We start from the raw sequence: 15,945 nt of genomic DNA on the forward strand, positions 1-15,945 counted from the left end.
ACTACAACATGAGTACACTACCCATAATCTAAAAACAAACAAACAAATAAATAAATAATAAAAACAAATGAAATAAATTAGCCAATGAGTGACCTAGATTTTGTAAAGATAAGATAGGTCAAGCATAACTGTTTCAAAGCTATATTCAACGTTGGAGAAAAGAATATTATATTTTCTTTCTGAGATAAACTGAAATTATTCTGCTCTTTTCTTCTCATATCAAGATTATGATGCATCACTTCATCGATTTATTTATAAGCTTAATTATTTATATTAGTCTCATTCTAAAAGGGTTCTGAGGATGCCTAGAAAAATAAGTACTATTAAACAGAACCCCAAAAAAGTGAGGAAATCAGGGCAAAGAGAATATAAGGATGGAACAAATGAAAATAAAACCTAAATTAAATGATCACACAAAATGTATGTTATACGATCATGTTCACAAACTATATGTGTTTCATCGAATTGCCTCTGAGCTTCCTGGCGGCCAAGTCATAAAGGTATCACAGTCAGTATAAAATTCATGCTTTTCTGAGATAAAAACAAACCAGATACTTAGAGGAAGCACAGTTATTTCCTGTAAAGACTGGGTTTCCTAATAAAAAGGATGCATGTGATAAAAATAAATAACAGACTCATGGGCATGCTAACAAAAAAAGTGCCGTGTTTCACAAGCAGTTTATATAATAGTACTCTTTAGTATAATTTCCTAAAGGTGATACAGCTTGGTAAAATCAATCCTGTGATGGCCTAAAATGATGTCAGATAATTATGCAGCTCTAGATTAATCTTTGACTTTATCAAAGGATAAAATTTAGAGTAGCTCAAAACTGAATGATCTTGAAATCGCACCCTGCTCCCCCAGGGAGAGACATTCTAAGCTTGACTTGGACCTAGACTGACAGTACTATGTGCATATATCCAGATTTAAGTATATATTGTCTCTATCTCAGGAGTCTTCCCCAGGGACCCGTGATGCTCCCCTCTACTTGCTTCCAGCACACTATATTTTAATAATCTGTAACAGTGGCTCTCAAACTTGAATATGCATTCAAATCACTTGAAGGGTGTGTTAAAACACAACTGCTAGGCCCCAACCCTAAGTTCCTAATTCGGTAGGTCTGGGGTGGGCATTACACATTCCCAAGTGGTGCTGATGGTAGTACAAGAACCATACTTTGACAATCACTGATTAAAGTGACAGCAAACTGTTTCTGTCAACAGCCAAAAAGCATATATTTTAGGTTTTGCAGGCCATTCAGTCTCTGATGCACCACTCTGCATTTGTAGTACAAAAGCAGCCACAGACAATACTTCAAACAAATGGGCATGTAAAACTATTTACAAAAATAGGTGGTAGACTGGATTTGACCCACAGGCCATAGTTCGCTGACCCCTGATCCGCACCAACTTGCCCATATCTGTAAACCTATGCATGCATAGACTAAAAAGCTCTACTCCACTACTGGCCTTGTCATAGTGCCTGAAGGCTGCCAGCAAAGTGTCAAAGTTTTGGTAGTTAACTCTCTTCAAGTGATGCCGAACTGCCGCGATCATGGCCCGCTGTCTATCTTTTCCTCGAAGATATTCACCCGGAAGTCTATTATATATGAGATCATCGGCTCCTAGTGAAGAGGAGGAGAAAAGTCTTCCATTTACCATTCAGGACTTAAAAGATCTTTCCTGAATTACAACACAAAGAAAGCACAAATACACACACTGCTTATAAACCCACTCTTCGTCATTCTCTTTTGGAAAACATTCTTTGGATGTTAACGTTGACAGAAATCAGATGAGAATTGACTATGCTGCCTCAGATATGGTGGCTTGGTGCATGTCACCAGAAGAGACCTTCTGCCTCTGTTCATTTTCCTCTGTCCTACACCCCTCCCTTGCTGCTTTCTTGGGTCATGCTGGCAGTTGGCTGTGATACTCTGGATGGATTAATTTAAATCTCAACATTTGCTGCAGTTCAAAGCAACTACTACTACTTACACTTACTCTATACAAGGCCCTACATTAGGCTGTGTCAAGGGTCTCTTTTAACAGGTACTCGTAGCGCCTCGAACTTTCTTATTATAAAATCAGAAGCTAATTATGCATACTCTGATAAAGCCTGGTTTCTAAGGGTAGACCCTGAGTATGGATGAGAAGCCCACGACTAATGCTGCCTCAGACCAAGGCCATCTAAAGTGCGGTCAGCTACCATCAGACCATCCCAAAGTGGGTAAAACACAAGTAAGGCCCTGGGAGAGGAAATCAAGACAGTTCGGGGTGATTTTTGACAAATTAGCATGGCCTCCTTTCCTCCTCCATAATCGTTCCCCAGATATAATCTCTTTGGGTAAGTACTCTGTACAAAGGTCCTCGCTCTTCCATATGATGGCTCTTGGTTGCATATTTTTTTTTTTTATCTTCAGAGGCCTTCCCTCTCCATTAACAACTAAAGATAACCCCTGACAGTCATTTTTCCAACTATATGTCGTTTTCCCACCACGACCCCAGCAGGTTTAACTGCCAGGTGACAAAGACATATGTCAACACATTCTTCTGGCCTGGCCCTGAAAGAATAGGAATCCATTAAACATGTAATAGTTCCTCTAAAAACAGACCCAAATACAGTCAGTCTCTTAATGTGGCAGTTAAAGAGGCTCAAAAACACTGCTGCATAAGCTCACATAAAAATAAATATTTTCATCAGTGAGGACTTTAGCTAAAACATTTTCAGTAGTGGTTCTTAAACTTCACTGTACATGAGAACCTACTGAGTCAAAGTATCTGGGCATGGCTCTCAGGAATCTGCATATTTAATAAACTCCCTGAGGGGCTTTAATGCAAGCAGACTGCAGACTATATTTTGAAATCTGCTGATATACAGCTCAATCATGATAAGCTTTAATATAGTTTTCCCTTTAGATGTCTACCGTATAGATGTTTAGAAATAAAGAGAAAACCCTAGTAAGTTTCTGCTGCTCTATAGATTGATTGATTGATTGACTGGTGGGAAGAGAGGAGCTCTTAATTATGTAATAATGGTAGAGGATAGGGCTTTCTCAAACTTGCATGCAACTACAATTCATCTGGAAATATTACAATGCAGTTTCTGACTCAGTAGGTCTGGAGTGGAGCCTGAACATCTGCATTTCTAAGACACTTGCAGAGGATGCCAGCATTGACAGTCTGCTGATCACGTTTTGAGTAGCAAAGGCCTAGTATAATATTTAATTAATTAAAAGCCTGTCTCACTTCTCTTTGGCCACATTGATTTTCTAAATCAAATTCTGAGCCTTCACTTCACTGTATTCAATACAAGAGCTTTTAATTGTATTTAGTTCATAATATAACATGAAAACTTTTTTCTTTCTTGTGCTACAAATTTTTTTCATTAATGGTCATATGGTATTTTAAGCCTTTACAATTAGAAGCTTTGAGAGAAGGAGATGGTGAACTTAACTGCATAATTTTGTAGGGGTTTTGTTGTTGTTTTTAAAGGAGAACATCTGTATATTTACCATAGTCCTCAGGAAGGAGACAAGTTCCAAATGTGTGGTCTGGGGGAACATTCATTGTTTCTGCAATGCTATCAAAGAAAACAAATCCTTTAGTTAAACTACCCACCACATGGCATCCCTGGAATTTAAAATATGCTTGCCATATATTGTTAATAGCCTATATATTTTCCTATAACCAAACTATGAAGATCAAGCAGAAATTCTCCAATAGATCTTTTGTCTCATCTTCCACTTGCATTAACAATGACTGTGTGCTTTCGTTGGATTTAAAGCAGAATTCAAAGCAGAATTTCAGAGGTATATAGAGATAGACCAGAGACAAGGAAAGGAGAGAAAAATGTAACAGAATAAGTTAAGTTTCTGATATCCCAGAAATAAAGCTTTACATAATATTCTCTCTCCTTCTTCTCGAAATGCCCTCTCAATCTTGGAGGCCTCAGAACTTTCCTAGAACCCTAACAGAGTTCCCTGATAAACACAAAAGACTTTCTTATTTAGTAAATAGAATCTAATAAACACAAACCAACATTTACCACAGGAGTACTTTTTAAATTCAACCCAAAGACACTGTCAATTCAAAGTTAACGATTAACTTACGGATCTAAAACTCTTCCAAGTTTATGTTGAAACTTTTCTTTGAAATCATCAACTCTCTTGGATACAACCTTAGCTCCTCTTTTCCTACAAAATTAGAAAATTGTCAGTTATCTCTATTACCTAAAATATCCTTGGCTGCCAAATATACATATGGTAAGGACTATCGTAGTATCATTTGGGTGGTCAAAAAATAAATTCAGTTTCAAAAGAAATTATATGCTCAAAAGAAAGCTTTATGTGCTCATTCTACTATCATTTATGTTCTATTATAAAGATAATTTTAATAGAATATAAAATTTTGATTAAGAATAAGACATGTAGACTCAAAAATATTTTGCAGTAAATAAAATCAAATTGCTAATATCATTATTTTAAGTGTAACTTTTTAAAATGTTAAAAGAAAATTAAACATCAAATAAATAAAGGATATAAACAGATTACTCACATCTAGTAAACACATACATGGAGAAATTATAATGTTCTCTGGTAAGAAAAGAAATGTGAAATAAAAAAACAACAAAGTGCCACTTTAACATAGCATATAAGCAAATACATATTTATAGGAGCAGAAAGAGAGAATGAGAGAAAATACCTAACACTGGCAAAAAGTATGGTAAGACACTTGTAGATTGCTAGTGCAAATCACTATTATCCTTTTAGAAATATAATTTCGTATTACAATTCAAAAAACATAAAAATGATTATTCCCTTTTATCCATACCTGGGAACCAAACATAAGATAATCTAGATAACAATTAAAAATGTGGAAAACTTATATTTATAAAAATGTTTGTAGCCTTATTGACTACAATGGGAAAAAAATCTAAATGTTCAATCAAGAAGGATGATTATATTATATGACATTAACAAGAATACACTTCATGCATTTTAAATGCTGGTTATGAGGCATACACAGCAACATAAAATTATTTTATTTAAGTGAAAAGGAATATAAAATAGGATTGCACTCTGATTAAAGTTATGCAAAAATCTACACTGGAAGCCACACTAGAAAGAAATACATTAAAAAGATAATAATGGTTGAATTAAAGTGACAGGATTACAGGTGATTTTATTTTGTCAACTTTCTGTAATATAATTTTGTTACTTCTATCATTGTGATTAAATGAATAAGATTTCTTTTGATAACTGTAAAATTACAACGCTGCTATTTAATAACATTAAAATTAATAAATTCTCTATTGTTTTGCTAAGACTGAAAACAATGAACATAAAATTCTTAAACTCCATTTGCTTTTAAAACTATTTCCTGTACTATAGGAATATGAAGCTGAATAAATTTCTGGAGAAGAGTGACACTCTGTGGAGAAACAAAAGATGAAACATAAAGTAATTCATGTTTTATTTTTCCTTTACTTCCCGTTAGTTCAAAAAGGAGGGAAAAAGAGAATATGGATAAAGTCAGAATATATCAGTGGCAGTGTATAGGCCATAATTTGAACAAATAAAGTTGACAATCTAAAAACCAGCTCCAAAGGACATAATTAGCAACATGAAAGAACGATAAAGTTAAGGATTATAAATCAAGGAGCCTACTCTTTTCAGTCTAATAGTGCCTCGATTATGTTTTTAGTAGAATCAGGAAGTATGTGAGTAGCCATGTATGTTGGACTGTCAACAACTGTAACATCATTAGACAACCTCACAGCATTTCCTAACCAACTCAGAATAAAGTCTTGTGTGCCAGTGAATTGTTTTCATTCTCATATAACCAAACATGCATGCACACGCTCACACACATGAATACTGTTTGAAGATTCTGATTCTTCAAACCAAAAGTCACAAACAAAATATAAGTAGAGATAGTTTTACAGAGGAAATATATCCCTTAAATGTTAAGAGTAAACCAAATTTATGTTAAAATAGTACATATAAAATTGTACTAAGAATGTAAACAAACATGCTTAACTCCAAGTTTTATAATAAAAATCACACTAAAAAATGAAGTAGCGAGTTCTTTTTAAAATCCAACAGACCAAAAGAATAAACACTCTCTTCATTATTTTAGCAAACATTTTCCAAGTAAGTTTCAAAATACAAAAAGTCTAATCAAATAATTGATCAAACATCATTGTTCTATAAATGTTGTTTCCTTGGGGATAGAGACAAGTTGGAGGGAAATGTATCCTGCATATTGCCTGCTTTTATAAATTCAGTTTGTTTGGTTTTTTTTGAGATATAATTAACATACAACGACATACTAGTTTTAGGTTTACTTAGTGTATTTATCCATGACTACTCCAAATCATTGATAAGCATGTCCTTAGGTAAGGATGTAAAGGCTCTGCTCCTAGAACATTCTTAAGGACCACATTAAAGCAGAAATAAGCCAGACAGAGAAAGCTGAAAATCACATGATATTACTACTCATATGTGAGCTATAAACCTAAAAGCAACAAATGAACAGGACAAACAAACAGAGACTCATGAACATGGACTAATGGTTACCAGAGGGTAGGAGGGAGGGTTTGGAGGGAAGTACATGGGGTAAAGGGGGTCAAATATGTGGTGACAGAAAGATATCTCTATGGGAGGTGAACATATAGTATAAATATACATATGATTTATTGTTAAAGTGTACAGCTGAAACTTATTGAATTTCATTAACCAATGCCACCAATTAATTAATTAATTAATAATAAATAAAAGGTCACGATGTTGTTAATGTGTTTATTTCATATCTTCCATAAATTGGTAGGTTTATATTTTTTAAGTTTCATAATTGGATAAAACATTTGTCATCTCCCTTTCAGCATCAATTTCTATATTTAATTATAAATATCTATAGTCCCTAAATATTTGTCATTTCTTCATGGTTTCCTTTGTGTATAATGTAACCACTTTAATCATGATAAATTAATAAATATTTGTTACATGAGTTTTCCTTCTATTCCCAAAAGAAAACTAACTCATATGAGTTTACTACAATATTGTAAGAATTTTTTTTTGTATTTTACCATAATTGTTTTTAATAATTCAAGTATCAGAAATTTGTGCAATAAAGGAGTGGAAGAGAGATGAAAATCACTGTTTCTGGCCTGTGATCACAGATGTAGCGGTAGGGCAGCCTCTGAAGCCACACTGCCTGGGTTTCATTTCCACCCCTAATACTTCTTAGCTGCATGATCTTGGGAAAATGACTTAACTAACCTGAACCTCAGTTTATTCATCTGTAAAATGGAAAGAATCAAAATTGTTGTATGCTACCTCATGGAGTTATTGGTAGGATTAAATTAAAAATACATAAAATACTTAGCCTTTTGCCTCTCTGACTGGGAGCTATTATCACAGAGACCAGAGAGGCAACTGAGAGAGGTAGGTCAGGTGGCAACCTGTGGGAATGCAAACTTTGTGTGCAGGTGGGAGCCTGGAAACTTGGAGGGCTAGTGTTTCCTTTAAAGAGGGCAGAGGACAAAACATATTTATTCCCTCCACTGATGTGAAACCCAGCCCAGTATATTAGTTCCCATGGTTGCTGTTACACATTGCAGCAAATTGGCAGCTTGACACTACAGAAATCTATCCTCTCATCCTTCTGGAGGCCACAAATCTGACATAAGTTGTCATCAAGGCCACATTCTCTCCAAAGTTCATAGGGGAGAATCTGTTTATTGCTTCTCCCAACACTGGAGGCTGCTGGCATTCTTTGGCCGTTTTTACCTTGAGGCCACAATATTCTAATCTCCTCTCGCATCTTCACTTCATCTCTCTGTGTCCTCTCTTCTGTCTCAAATCTCTCTCTGCCTTTCCCTTATAGGCATGTATGTCATTGAATTCAGGCCTGTCCAGATAATCCAGAATGATCTCTTCATCTCAAGATCCTTCATCTAATTACATTTACATACATAAGGTAACATTTAGAGGTTTGGGGAATTATCTGGACATATCTTTTGGGGGCCTGTTCAACATACTAGACCAGTATTTCCGATAGTCTGAGGTTTTAAGCATAGTAGGAAATATGGATTTTTTTTATGAGTAATCTACCACTGTTAATGGTGGCTTAGATATAAAATATAACACAGGTAATGAAAAATTAAGAAACCTTATTTTAATCTAGGGAAGTAGCCATATATAGAATGAAGATGTAAAAAGATCATAATTTACAATAGTTAAGTCAGGTGCTCAGTTGCCCAAACAAGTATTAAACAAAGCTGAACGATAAATGACAGGTCAATTATATGTGACACAATTGTCTTGGCAGAGATTTAAAAGCCCATCATCTTTAAGAAACATAAATAGAGTTGGTTCCATAGGTTTAAAACATGCAGATATTTCTTTATATTCACTTATAAAGGCACAAAGTAATTTTAGAAATATATATATGCTCAGACACACAAAAACAGTAGCATGATCATTTCTGGGAGAAATGAATAGTTTGGAGGACATATTGCTATATATCTTTTTCTATTAATTTTATGTTTGAACCATGTCTATGTATTACCTCTTCAAAAAAATGAAAAAATTAATTTTTATTTAAGTCCATATGTCATATATCTAACATTTGTCCCAGGCCACAATATAATTAAACTTACATTTGTAGTTCATGAAGCCAATATAAAGTTTTTGCCATGGTTCGTCCATCATTAAAATGTGGTGTTGGGGCCCCATATAAGTTAAACCTATGGAAACTTGATGCATTATACTTTCGGTTCTTTGCTTCTCCTATGGGGGAAAAAAAGAAGATTTCTGACTTAAGCGACACAAATAACCTTACTGGAAGGAAGTACATTATTTTCCCATTGACACTGAAAATGAGAGTGGAACAAAGAATGAAACTGTAACAGTGCAGGAAACTGAAGGTTTGACTAGAAATGGCAGAAGCATTCTCCCATGTGAGGTGGAAGACTGGTGAGACAAGAATTCTTTGTGTTAATATTTGGAAAGTAAGTAGGGAAATGGTGTAGGTATTAAAGACAGGTATTAAAGACGAAAAATGCAGGCCCAGTTAATGTTACGGAAGTCCTAAAAATCGGGGAGGTATTGTGATACCTTGGGACCCCAGCAGCCCTTTCCACTGTGCTAAGTTATAAGAGGTTGGTGTTTTGTACTTGCTCTTGTTGAGATTTGGTGAATTCACCAGAACTTTGAAACCCTCACATTTCATTAAAATCACTATTATCTCATATTAGAAGCATTCAAGGAGTAATTGAGGACTGGAACCTAACAGAAAGGTCTCGATACTTAAGACCTCACATTGCACTCTTTTCTTTTCAAGTCATGATGTGGAATTAGTTTTCTCTTTCTGGATAAGAAGGTAAAACTGAAAATAGAAATCGGCTAAAAGGCGAAGAAATGATAGAAAAAAAGACATCCAGCCTCACTAGAAACCCGAATAATATAAATAAAAACAACTACATAAAATCATAATTTTTCTCTCAGTTAAGTAAAAATAAAGAAGACTGGCAAATCTCACTACCAGGGAGGGTATGGGAAAATGAAAAATCTCATACACTGTGGAAGTGAGGGCAAATTCAAGCAGCTATTCAGGTAGAGAGTTTGGCTCTAAGAATGTAAATTTCAAATCCTCAGAAATCTAGAAATAGATCCTAAGGAAATGGATCACATTCACAAAGATATATAAACAATATATTTCCTAATACTAAAAAATGCAATATTGATACTGACATGAAAAGGCAACTAAGATATTTCATACAATGGGGAGAAAAGCAGATAGGAAAAAATATACATATACTCATATATGAATGAGCAAAGAAAAACATCTATGAAAATATCATCTGTGGAATATTGGGAACTGTGGGAGATTTTCCTTGTATTTTTTAAATTTCTATGTAGCTTGCATTTTATAAAAAAAAATCTACTACCTTCCTAATGATTAAAACTAAGTGCATTTAAAAGAAGTTGTAGATACATATTTATTGTTATTGAGTAATGTCCTCGACATATTATTTTAAGTAAAAAATTTTAAATGTGTATAGTAGGGTCCCCAAAAGTATGGAGAATATTATCACACTTAACTAAAGATAGGGGTTAAGAAGGTGTTAAATATATCAACTGTATTTATTCTGGTAAATGGGATTTCAAGATTATATTTACTTTTTCTTCATTTTTCATATTTAAATTCTCCATAATTATTTTGTATTTTTATAATAAAAAATAAAATACTTCCATTATGAGAAAAAAATAGACAATATTTAAAAGATTGGACTCCATGACTTTTAAGAGGGTAATGAAAATTTGTAAAAATCTGTAAATGAAGGTAATTTCAGTCGTATTTTGGCCCGTTAAAGCTCTTTCAAACATTTTTTAAAAATCTATACTCATATTCTTCCAATTGCTAAATGCATGTAAACTATCTCATTATAGGTTGCCTATATTCATTCATATAGTTCCTTTTAAAACAATTAAAAGGCATTGGATTAGATTTTGCAATAGAATCTAAACTTTTTCCCCAAAAAATGCATAAAATATTTTTTACAAGAGAGGAAGCAAGGGAAAGAGGAATAAAAGAAGGGAGGACTAGAGGGAGGAAAGGAAGAAAGGGAGGGAGAGAGACAGGAAGTAGAGGGAGTGGAGATATGGAGAGAAATCAAGGTTATGAGAAGGAACGTGGTGACCGAGTGGGTGGAAGTAGTGGCAGACTGAGTGGGAGGGCAGGAACAAACCCAAGACTGGAATCATATTAGAGAGTCTAAGCAACCGGTAGAGATTGGTCATGAAAGAAGAGAATAACAGCTTCCAGACAGTGTAACAACGGGTATAGGAGACAAGCCTCAGCTACGAGCAAAAGTCCAGGAGGAAGGACATAGAGAAGTAAGGTGTGAGATGGCAGTTGAGGAGAAAAAGTAAAAAAATAAAGAGGGAACAAGGGAGAGAGGTGCCTTGAGATGCAGTAAGCGAGAGTCTTGCTCCTAGCTAATGAAGATTGAGTTCATGAATCATTTCTCAGGACATATATCAGAGTCTAGTTCTCAATCCTCTATTTTATCAAGATTCTACTTATCAATACACAAACAATTAAGTTGTATTTTACAGTACTATAAAGATCTAATGCTTTTTAGTTGTGTTATAGAATAATTCTAGTATAATAGACTACTAATAGTCAAGATCACTAATAATAATAGTTTTTAAGCCTTTATTATGTTCCAGGCACTATGCTAAGCAACTTGCAGGCACTCGCTTAATATCATTATCCCCATTTAAGAGATTAAAATAGACGATGATAGGATAAGTAAAATATCCGAGGTCTAAAAGATAGTGGATGGACAAGCTAGGATTTGAATCTGATATATCGGATTCAAAATTTGTTTACTTGACCATTACTCAATCAATATTCCTCATATAAAGCTAAAAATTTAGAATAATCCTGACATTTGAATAAGAACTACAATTTTTAAGCCTAAAACCACTAAAACAATATAACACTATCTAACATTTAATCTGTCTTGGCTGTTTTTTCACTTTAATGATATGTATATTTCTACATTTTATATACAAAATGTGTACAGGTATGTGATCCTAGCTATTAGAGTTTATGACCTTATAAAAAATAAATTATTTATTGATCACCTATTATATACCAGACACTTAAATTTATACACATTAGCTCTTTTATTCTTCTTCACAAATCTGAGAGTCCCATATCCTCAGGTCAGTTTTATACCAGAGGATACTTACCCGCATAATAATCATTGTGAGAAACAATATACAGATCATGTCCTTCCTTTCCTTCTTTAAATACTTCTTCATAGGATTTTGGTGGATTCACCACATCTCTAGCAGATATATCTGAGAAAGAATTAATTAAATCAGTTTTAAGGTATTTTTCATCTATATATATTATAACATTTAAATTGACTAAAGCAAAAAAAAAAAGGAAGACAAATAACAAAAAAATTGACTAGAGCAAAGGACAAACAAGGTAAGTTGGTTGCATAAGCGACATGGGCACCCTAGGAGAACACAAAGCCAATGTAAATGAAGATTTATAAAGAAAGCAGGATGTAGCCCAGGAGTCACTATACTAGGGACCCTCATTTGACCTGGCTCGCTGCCTAGAATTCTGAAGACTATCAGAACTCTGTAGCAGTTAACCGTTTAGGTGGTCCTAAGCCATATTCCAAGCCCGCTTAAATTCTCGATTCTGAGACTCTCAGGACAATTCTGATTTTAATTTGCTCCAGACTTCTCAAGATGATCTAAGCAAATGTGAATCACAAATCAATTTCAGAAACCGTGATGCCCTGTGTAGCCTTGGTGCAAATTTTAGCAGCTGTAGACTGGAGCGCACCCCCTGCGTCTGTTTTGATCTGAATATGCATCTTCAAAGTAGCCAAAAGTGCCAAGAAAATTACTAAAATCAGGACTAAATTCTTCCTACTAGTCCTAAACCAAGAGCTACAATATATTTGTTTAACAGCTGTTTTCCCAGGACTGGTGACCCCCAATTTTGTATATAGTGAATTATTTTGCTTTCATTGTTTTACATAATGATTTTTAAATATCAGTCCATTTAAAATTTCACTCTTCCTTTCCAACCTAACAACACAGATTAATAATAATAATTAATAATAATTAAAGTATAATGATAATATGTATTTATTATGCTAAATAAATATGGACTAATTAATTATTATAAATTAAGTAAACATAATAACAAATAATACAGTAATAATATATAATATTATATTTTAACAAAACGTAATTCCATTTATAATTTCACTCTTCCCTTTCAACCTAACATGTTTTCCTTTTTAGATTTTGCCAAGGACTGAGATCTATAAACAAACAGTTAAGAATACCAGAAGGTGGTCCTACTCAAAATAATCTTGTAAAGCAGTACTTCTTTTCGATGTATGAACCACTAAACCTATTAAAACACAAACACATTTTGGAACATTCTTTCTATTATTATGTATTTAAGCGAGGTACACCTAAAAAAGTACTTTCCTTCTTAAATGAACTAATCCTAGATAGCAGTTATAATTACTGTAATGCTATAATGACACGTCTACATAATACATTTTTTAATCCTGTTAAAAAGAAAAAAAAGATATTTTATCTGTTCTAAAATACATGTTGCCATGCTTCAAGTTTTAACTTTAGATCTGATACAATAAAGTACAATTGCAGATTTTGTGTTCCAAAAGAAAGGCGTAATTTATCTCTAGTGTGGATGTTACTATGTTAAGGAAAATAATCTAATGAACCTTTTGGTGGAAAAAGATAAAGTTCCTGGAGCAGAACCTTAATGGGTACAGAAAGACAAAGAAAACCAAGTTTCTGTGCAGGATAAAGAAAGATGGAATTTGAAGTCTCCTATATGACCAGTGGAGAGCTGGTAGAGACCTGAAAAGGCCAGTATGGGATAAATGTGAGAAAGGTGTAAAGAAAAGCACCCAACAACATGGCAAGAGGCTGGGGGCTTCGAAAGAAATAATGGCCTGTGACCAATTCAGTTATACGTTGTTGTTTTTTGAAAGATGTGCTCCACTCCCTCTCAAAATGAGAGTGCAAGTCTGCTCCATATACTGCATTATGTTTGGTTAATATGCAGGTGGATGCTGTGGACCTGCATGAATGGAGGGTACTATGCAGCTTTTACCAAACTTATTTGTTTTGTGGTCTATGTTATGAAGCAAAGTTTCATAAAGTTAAGAATTACAACACTTTAGAGTCATTGGTGGAAATAAAACCCACAAATGTATGCACAGGGAGAGGGGACTGCAGCTTTCACAGCTGGCCCCAATGTCAACTTTACTGAGTCTCTTTCCTGTCTTTATATTATCTCTACTATGCTCGCTTAAATATTCACAACAAAACTTGAATTTTTACTGCCTGGCACACATAAGCTCTAGGGATTCTGGGTCCTAACTTTCTTGCTATCATCCCATCTTTTATTCTTTAATCATCATTGGCATCGCCACCATACCGACAGGATATTTAAACCAATTTTCTAAGAAGACTTATTTTGTCACCCATCCCCGCCCCTTATTTTTTCACTACCTCTGATGACTGCTGTCCCAAATGTAGTATTGAGTATATCCAGGCCTTTAGGTAATCCTGGCGTTTGATCATAAGATTTTCCTAATGGTGCTCGTTGATTGCTAAAATATATTGATTCCTTTTTATCTTTAATTTTCTGTTGAAATGTTGTAATAGGCTGTGGGTTTAACAATACCTTTGCCTAAAGAAATCATACAAAGCACAGATGTAAGAACAAAAACGGTAAAAATCTGAAAGCTGAGACTTTAATCAATAGTTGGAGGGAAGACAATATGATTGTAGAAAAGCAATTCCTAATCACTGGCTTTGGTCACCTTCAAATGAACTGTCAGAATTGGGGCTATGAAACTTAAACATGCCTAAACATGAACTTTCAAGGGGATTAGAAGGTTCTAAAGAGGCCACAAGCTTTATAGCAGACCTTCCAGGTTACTTGACTCTGATATTCCAGAAAAGTGGGAATGACATACACAAGAACCACAATCTTACTTCTGAATCTGGACCGTCCATTCAATGGTTGGCAGAAAATATTCAGGCCCCACCTCCACTCAGTGTGTATCTAAGCTCTCTGTAGTGTCTTTAGGCAATAATCACCTAGCCTTTGTCATCTCAGTCCCTTAACAAGCTTGACAGCATTTCTCCTTACTGTCATAAAATGGAGTGCAACTTGGCTTTTATTATCTGAGGAGAGAATATCTATTTGCGGCCTTAAACTATTAATTTCTCTATCCTCTTTTGGCTGCCACTTCCTGGATATTTTTCACTGCTCAAGATTAAGGGTGGGAAGGAGATTGGACCTGATGATTTCGCTAATACCTCATTTGCACATTTTCACCTTGATAAGTTAGTAATGTGCAGGGAAAAAAAAAGAAGTTACCGGTATTGAAATTTTAGATCTTATTCCATGTGTCAAATAAGGTGCAATTTTAGGATCGTTTGCTCTGCCATAAAAAACTCTTTCGGCTCCAGCAGGTGGATGTCGGAAGTTGAAAAATTTCTTTGCCTCAGGTGGAGTTATTAACTACAAACAGTGAAACAAGAAAATAGAATGATTAAGTACAGTTTTTAAAATATTGTGACTGATCTATACCATTCAGTGAACACCCCTCACTGCATGAATGTAGTAAGTATATGGGAACCTACCACTCTATATAATGAAAATTCCTGAAATTTGGATTTTTAATGGAAATAAATAACGTATTTTAAAATAATGTATTTTAAAAGTTATGCTTAGAAAACAACCAACAAGTATCCAGGTAAGAAAGCATAGCATAATGACTATTTCCTGTTAAAATAAATGGAATCCCCTATAATTATTCTATAGAGCTGAAAACTTTAGAACTGGAATTTTTACTTCCTTAGACAAAATCAACAGAAGGCCTCAAAATACAATAGAGATTCCAAATCCACATCCAATACATTACATTTATACAACTTTCAGAAGGGATTTTGAGAGTTTTCAATCTTCTAATGTCCACATGCTAGGTAATGATGTTGAAAATGCTCACCCTGGGAAGTTTTTCAGTCAAGCAGTTTGCAACTCTGTATCCAATAGGAATAACTTTCCCTGCCTGAGGACAAAAAAAAAAGCCATAGTTGATTATTGTCAGGATAGAAAGAGAACATTTTGAAGAACAGATTATTTCAAATTTGGCCTATGCTTGTAATGCCACAGTTACTTTCAACTACTTAACACAAGGAAAAAAGAAGAAATTATAAAGCTAAAGCAATCTTGATATATAATATGCATTTTTCACAGTGCTAGCATTATAATCCAATTATATGACCTCTGTGACAAGCTGAGAAATTCAATTTTCAGAAATACTCCTGTCATAGTTTCACAGGTTAATTA

General features: G+C 34.3%; 1 protein-coding gene across 1 annotated transcript in view; it reads right to left on the reverse strand.

Annotated features, from left to right (window-relative positions):
• EFHB (EF-hand domain family member B) overlaps positions 1-15,945 on the reverse strand; it is a 42,557-nt gene that overhangs the window by 11,678 nt on the left and 14,934 nt on the right. Inside the window, exons 2-9 of the mRNA XM_016120113.2 lie at positions 15,602-15,664; positions 14,971-15,114; positions 14,094-14,274; positions 11,766-11,876; positions 8,663-8,792; positions 4,110-4,193; positions 3,513-3,580; positions 1,471-1,625 (exon numbers count right to left, since the gene is read on the reverse strand). Coding sequence (XP_015975599.2) covers positions 1,471-1,625; positions 3,513-3,580; positions 4,110-4,193; positions 8,663-8,792; positions 11,766-11,876; positions 14,094-14,274; positions 14,971-15,114; positions 15,602-15,664 — 936 coding nt within the window. The remainder of the gene's footprint in view (positions 1-1,470; positions 1,626-3,512; positions 3,581-4,109; positions 4,194-8,662; positions 8,793-11,765; positions 11,877-14,093; positions 14,275-14,970; positions 15,115-15,601; positions 15,665-15,945) is intronic.

This window comes from Rousettus aegyptiacus, unplaced genomic scaffold (genome assembly GCF_014176215.1).
Source record: "Rousettus aegyptiacus isolate mRouAeg1 unplaced genomic scaffold, mRouAeg1.p scaffold_m13_p_4, whole genome shotgun sequence".
In the NCBI taxonomy this organism is placed as follows: domain Eukaryota; kingdom Metazoa; phylum Chordata; class Mammalia; order Chiroptera; family Pteropodidae; genus Rousettus; species Rousettus aegyptiacus.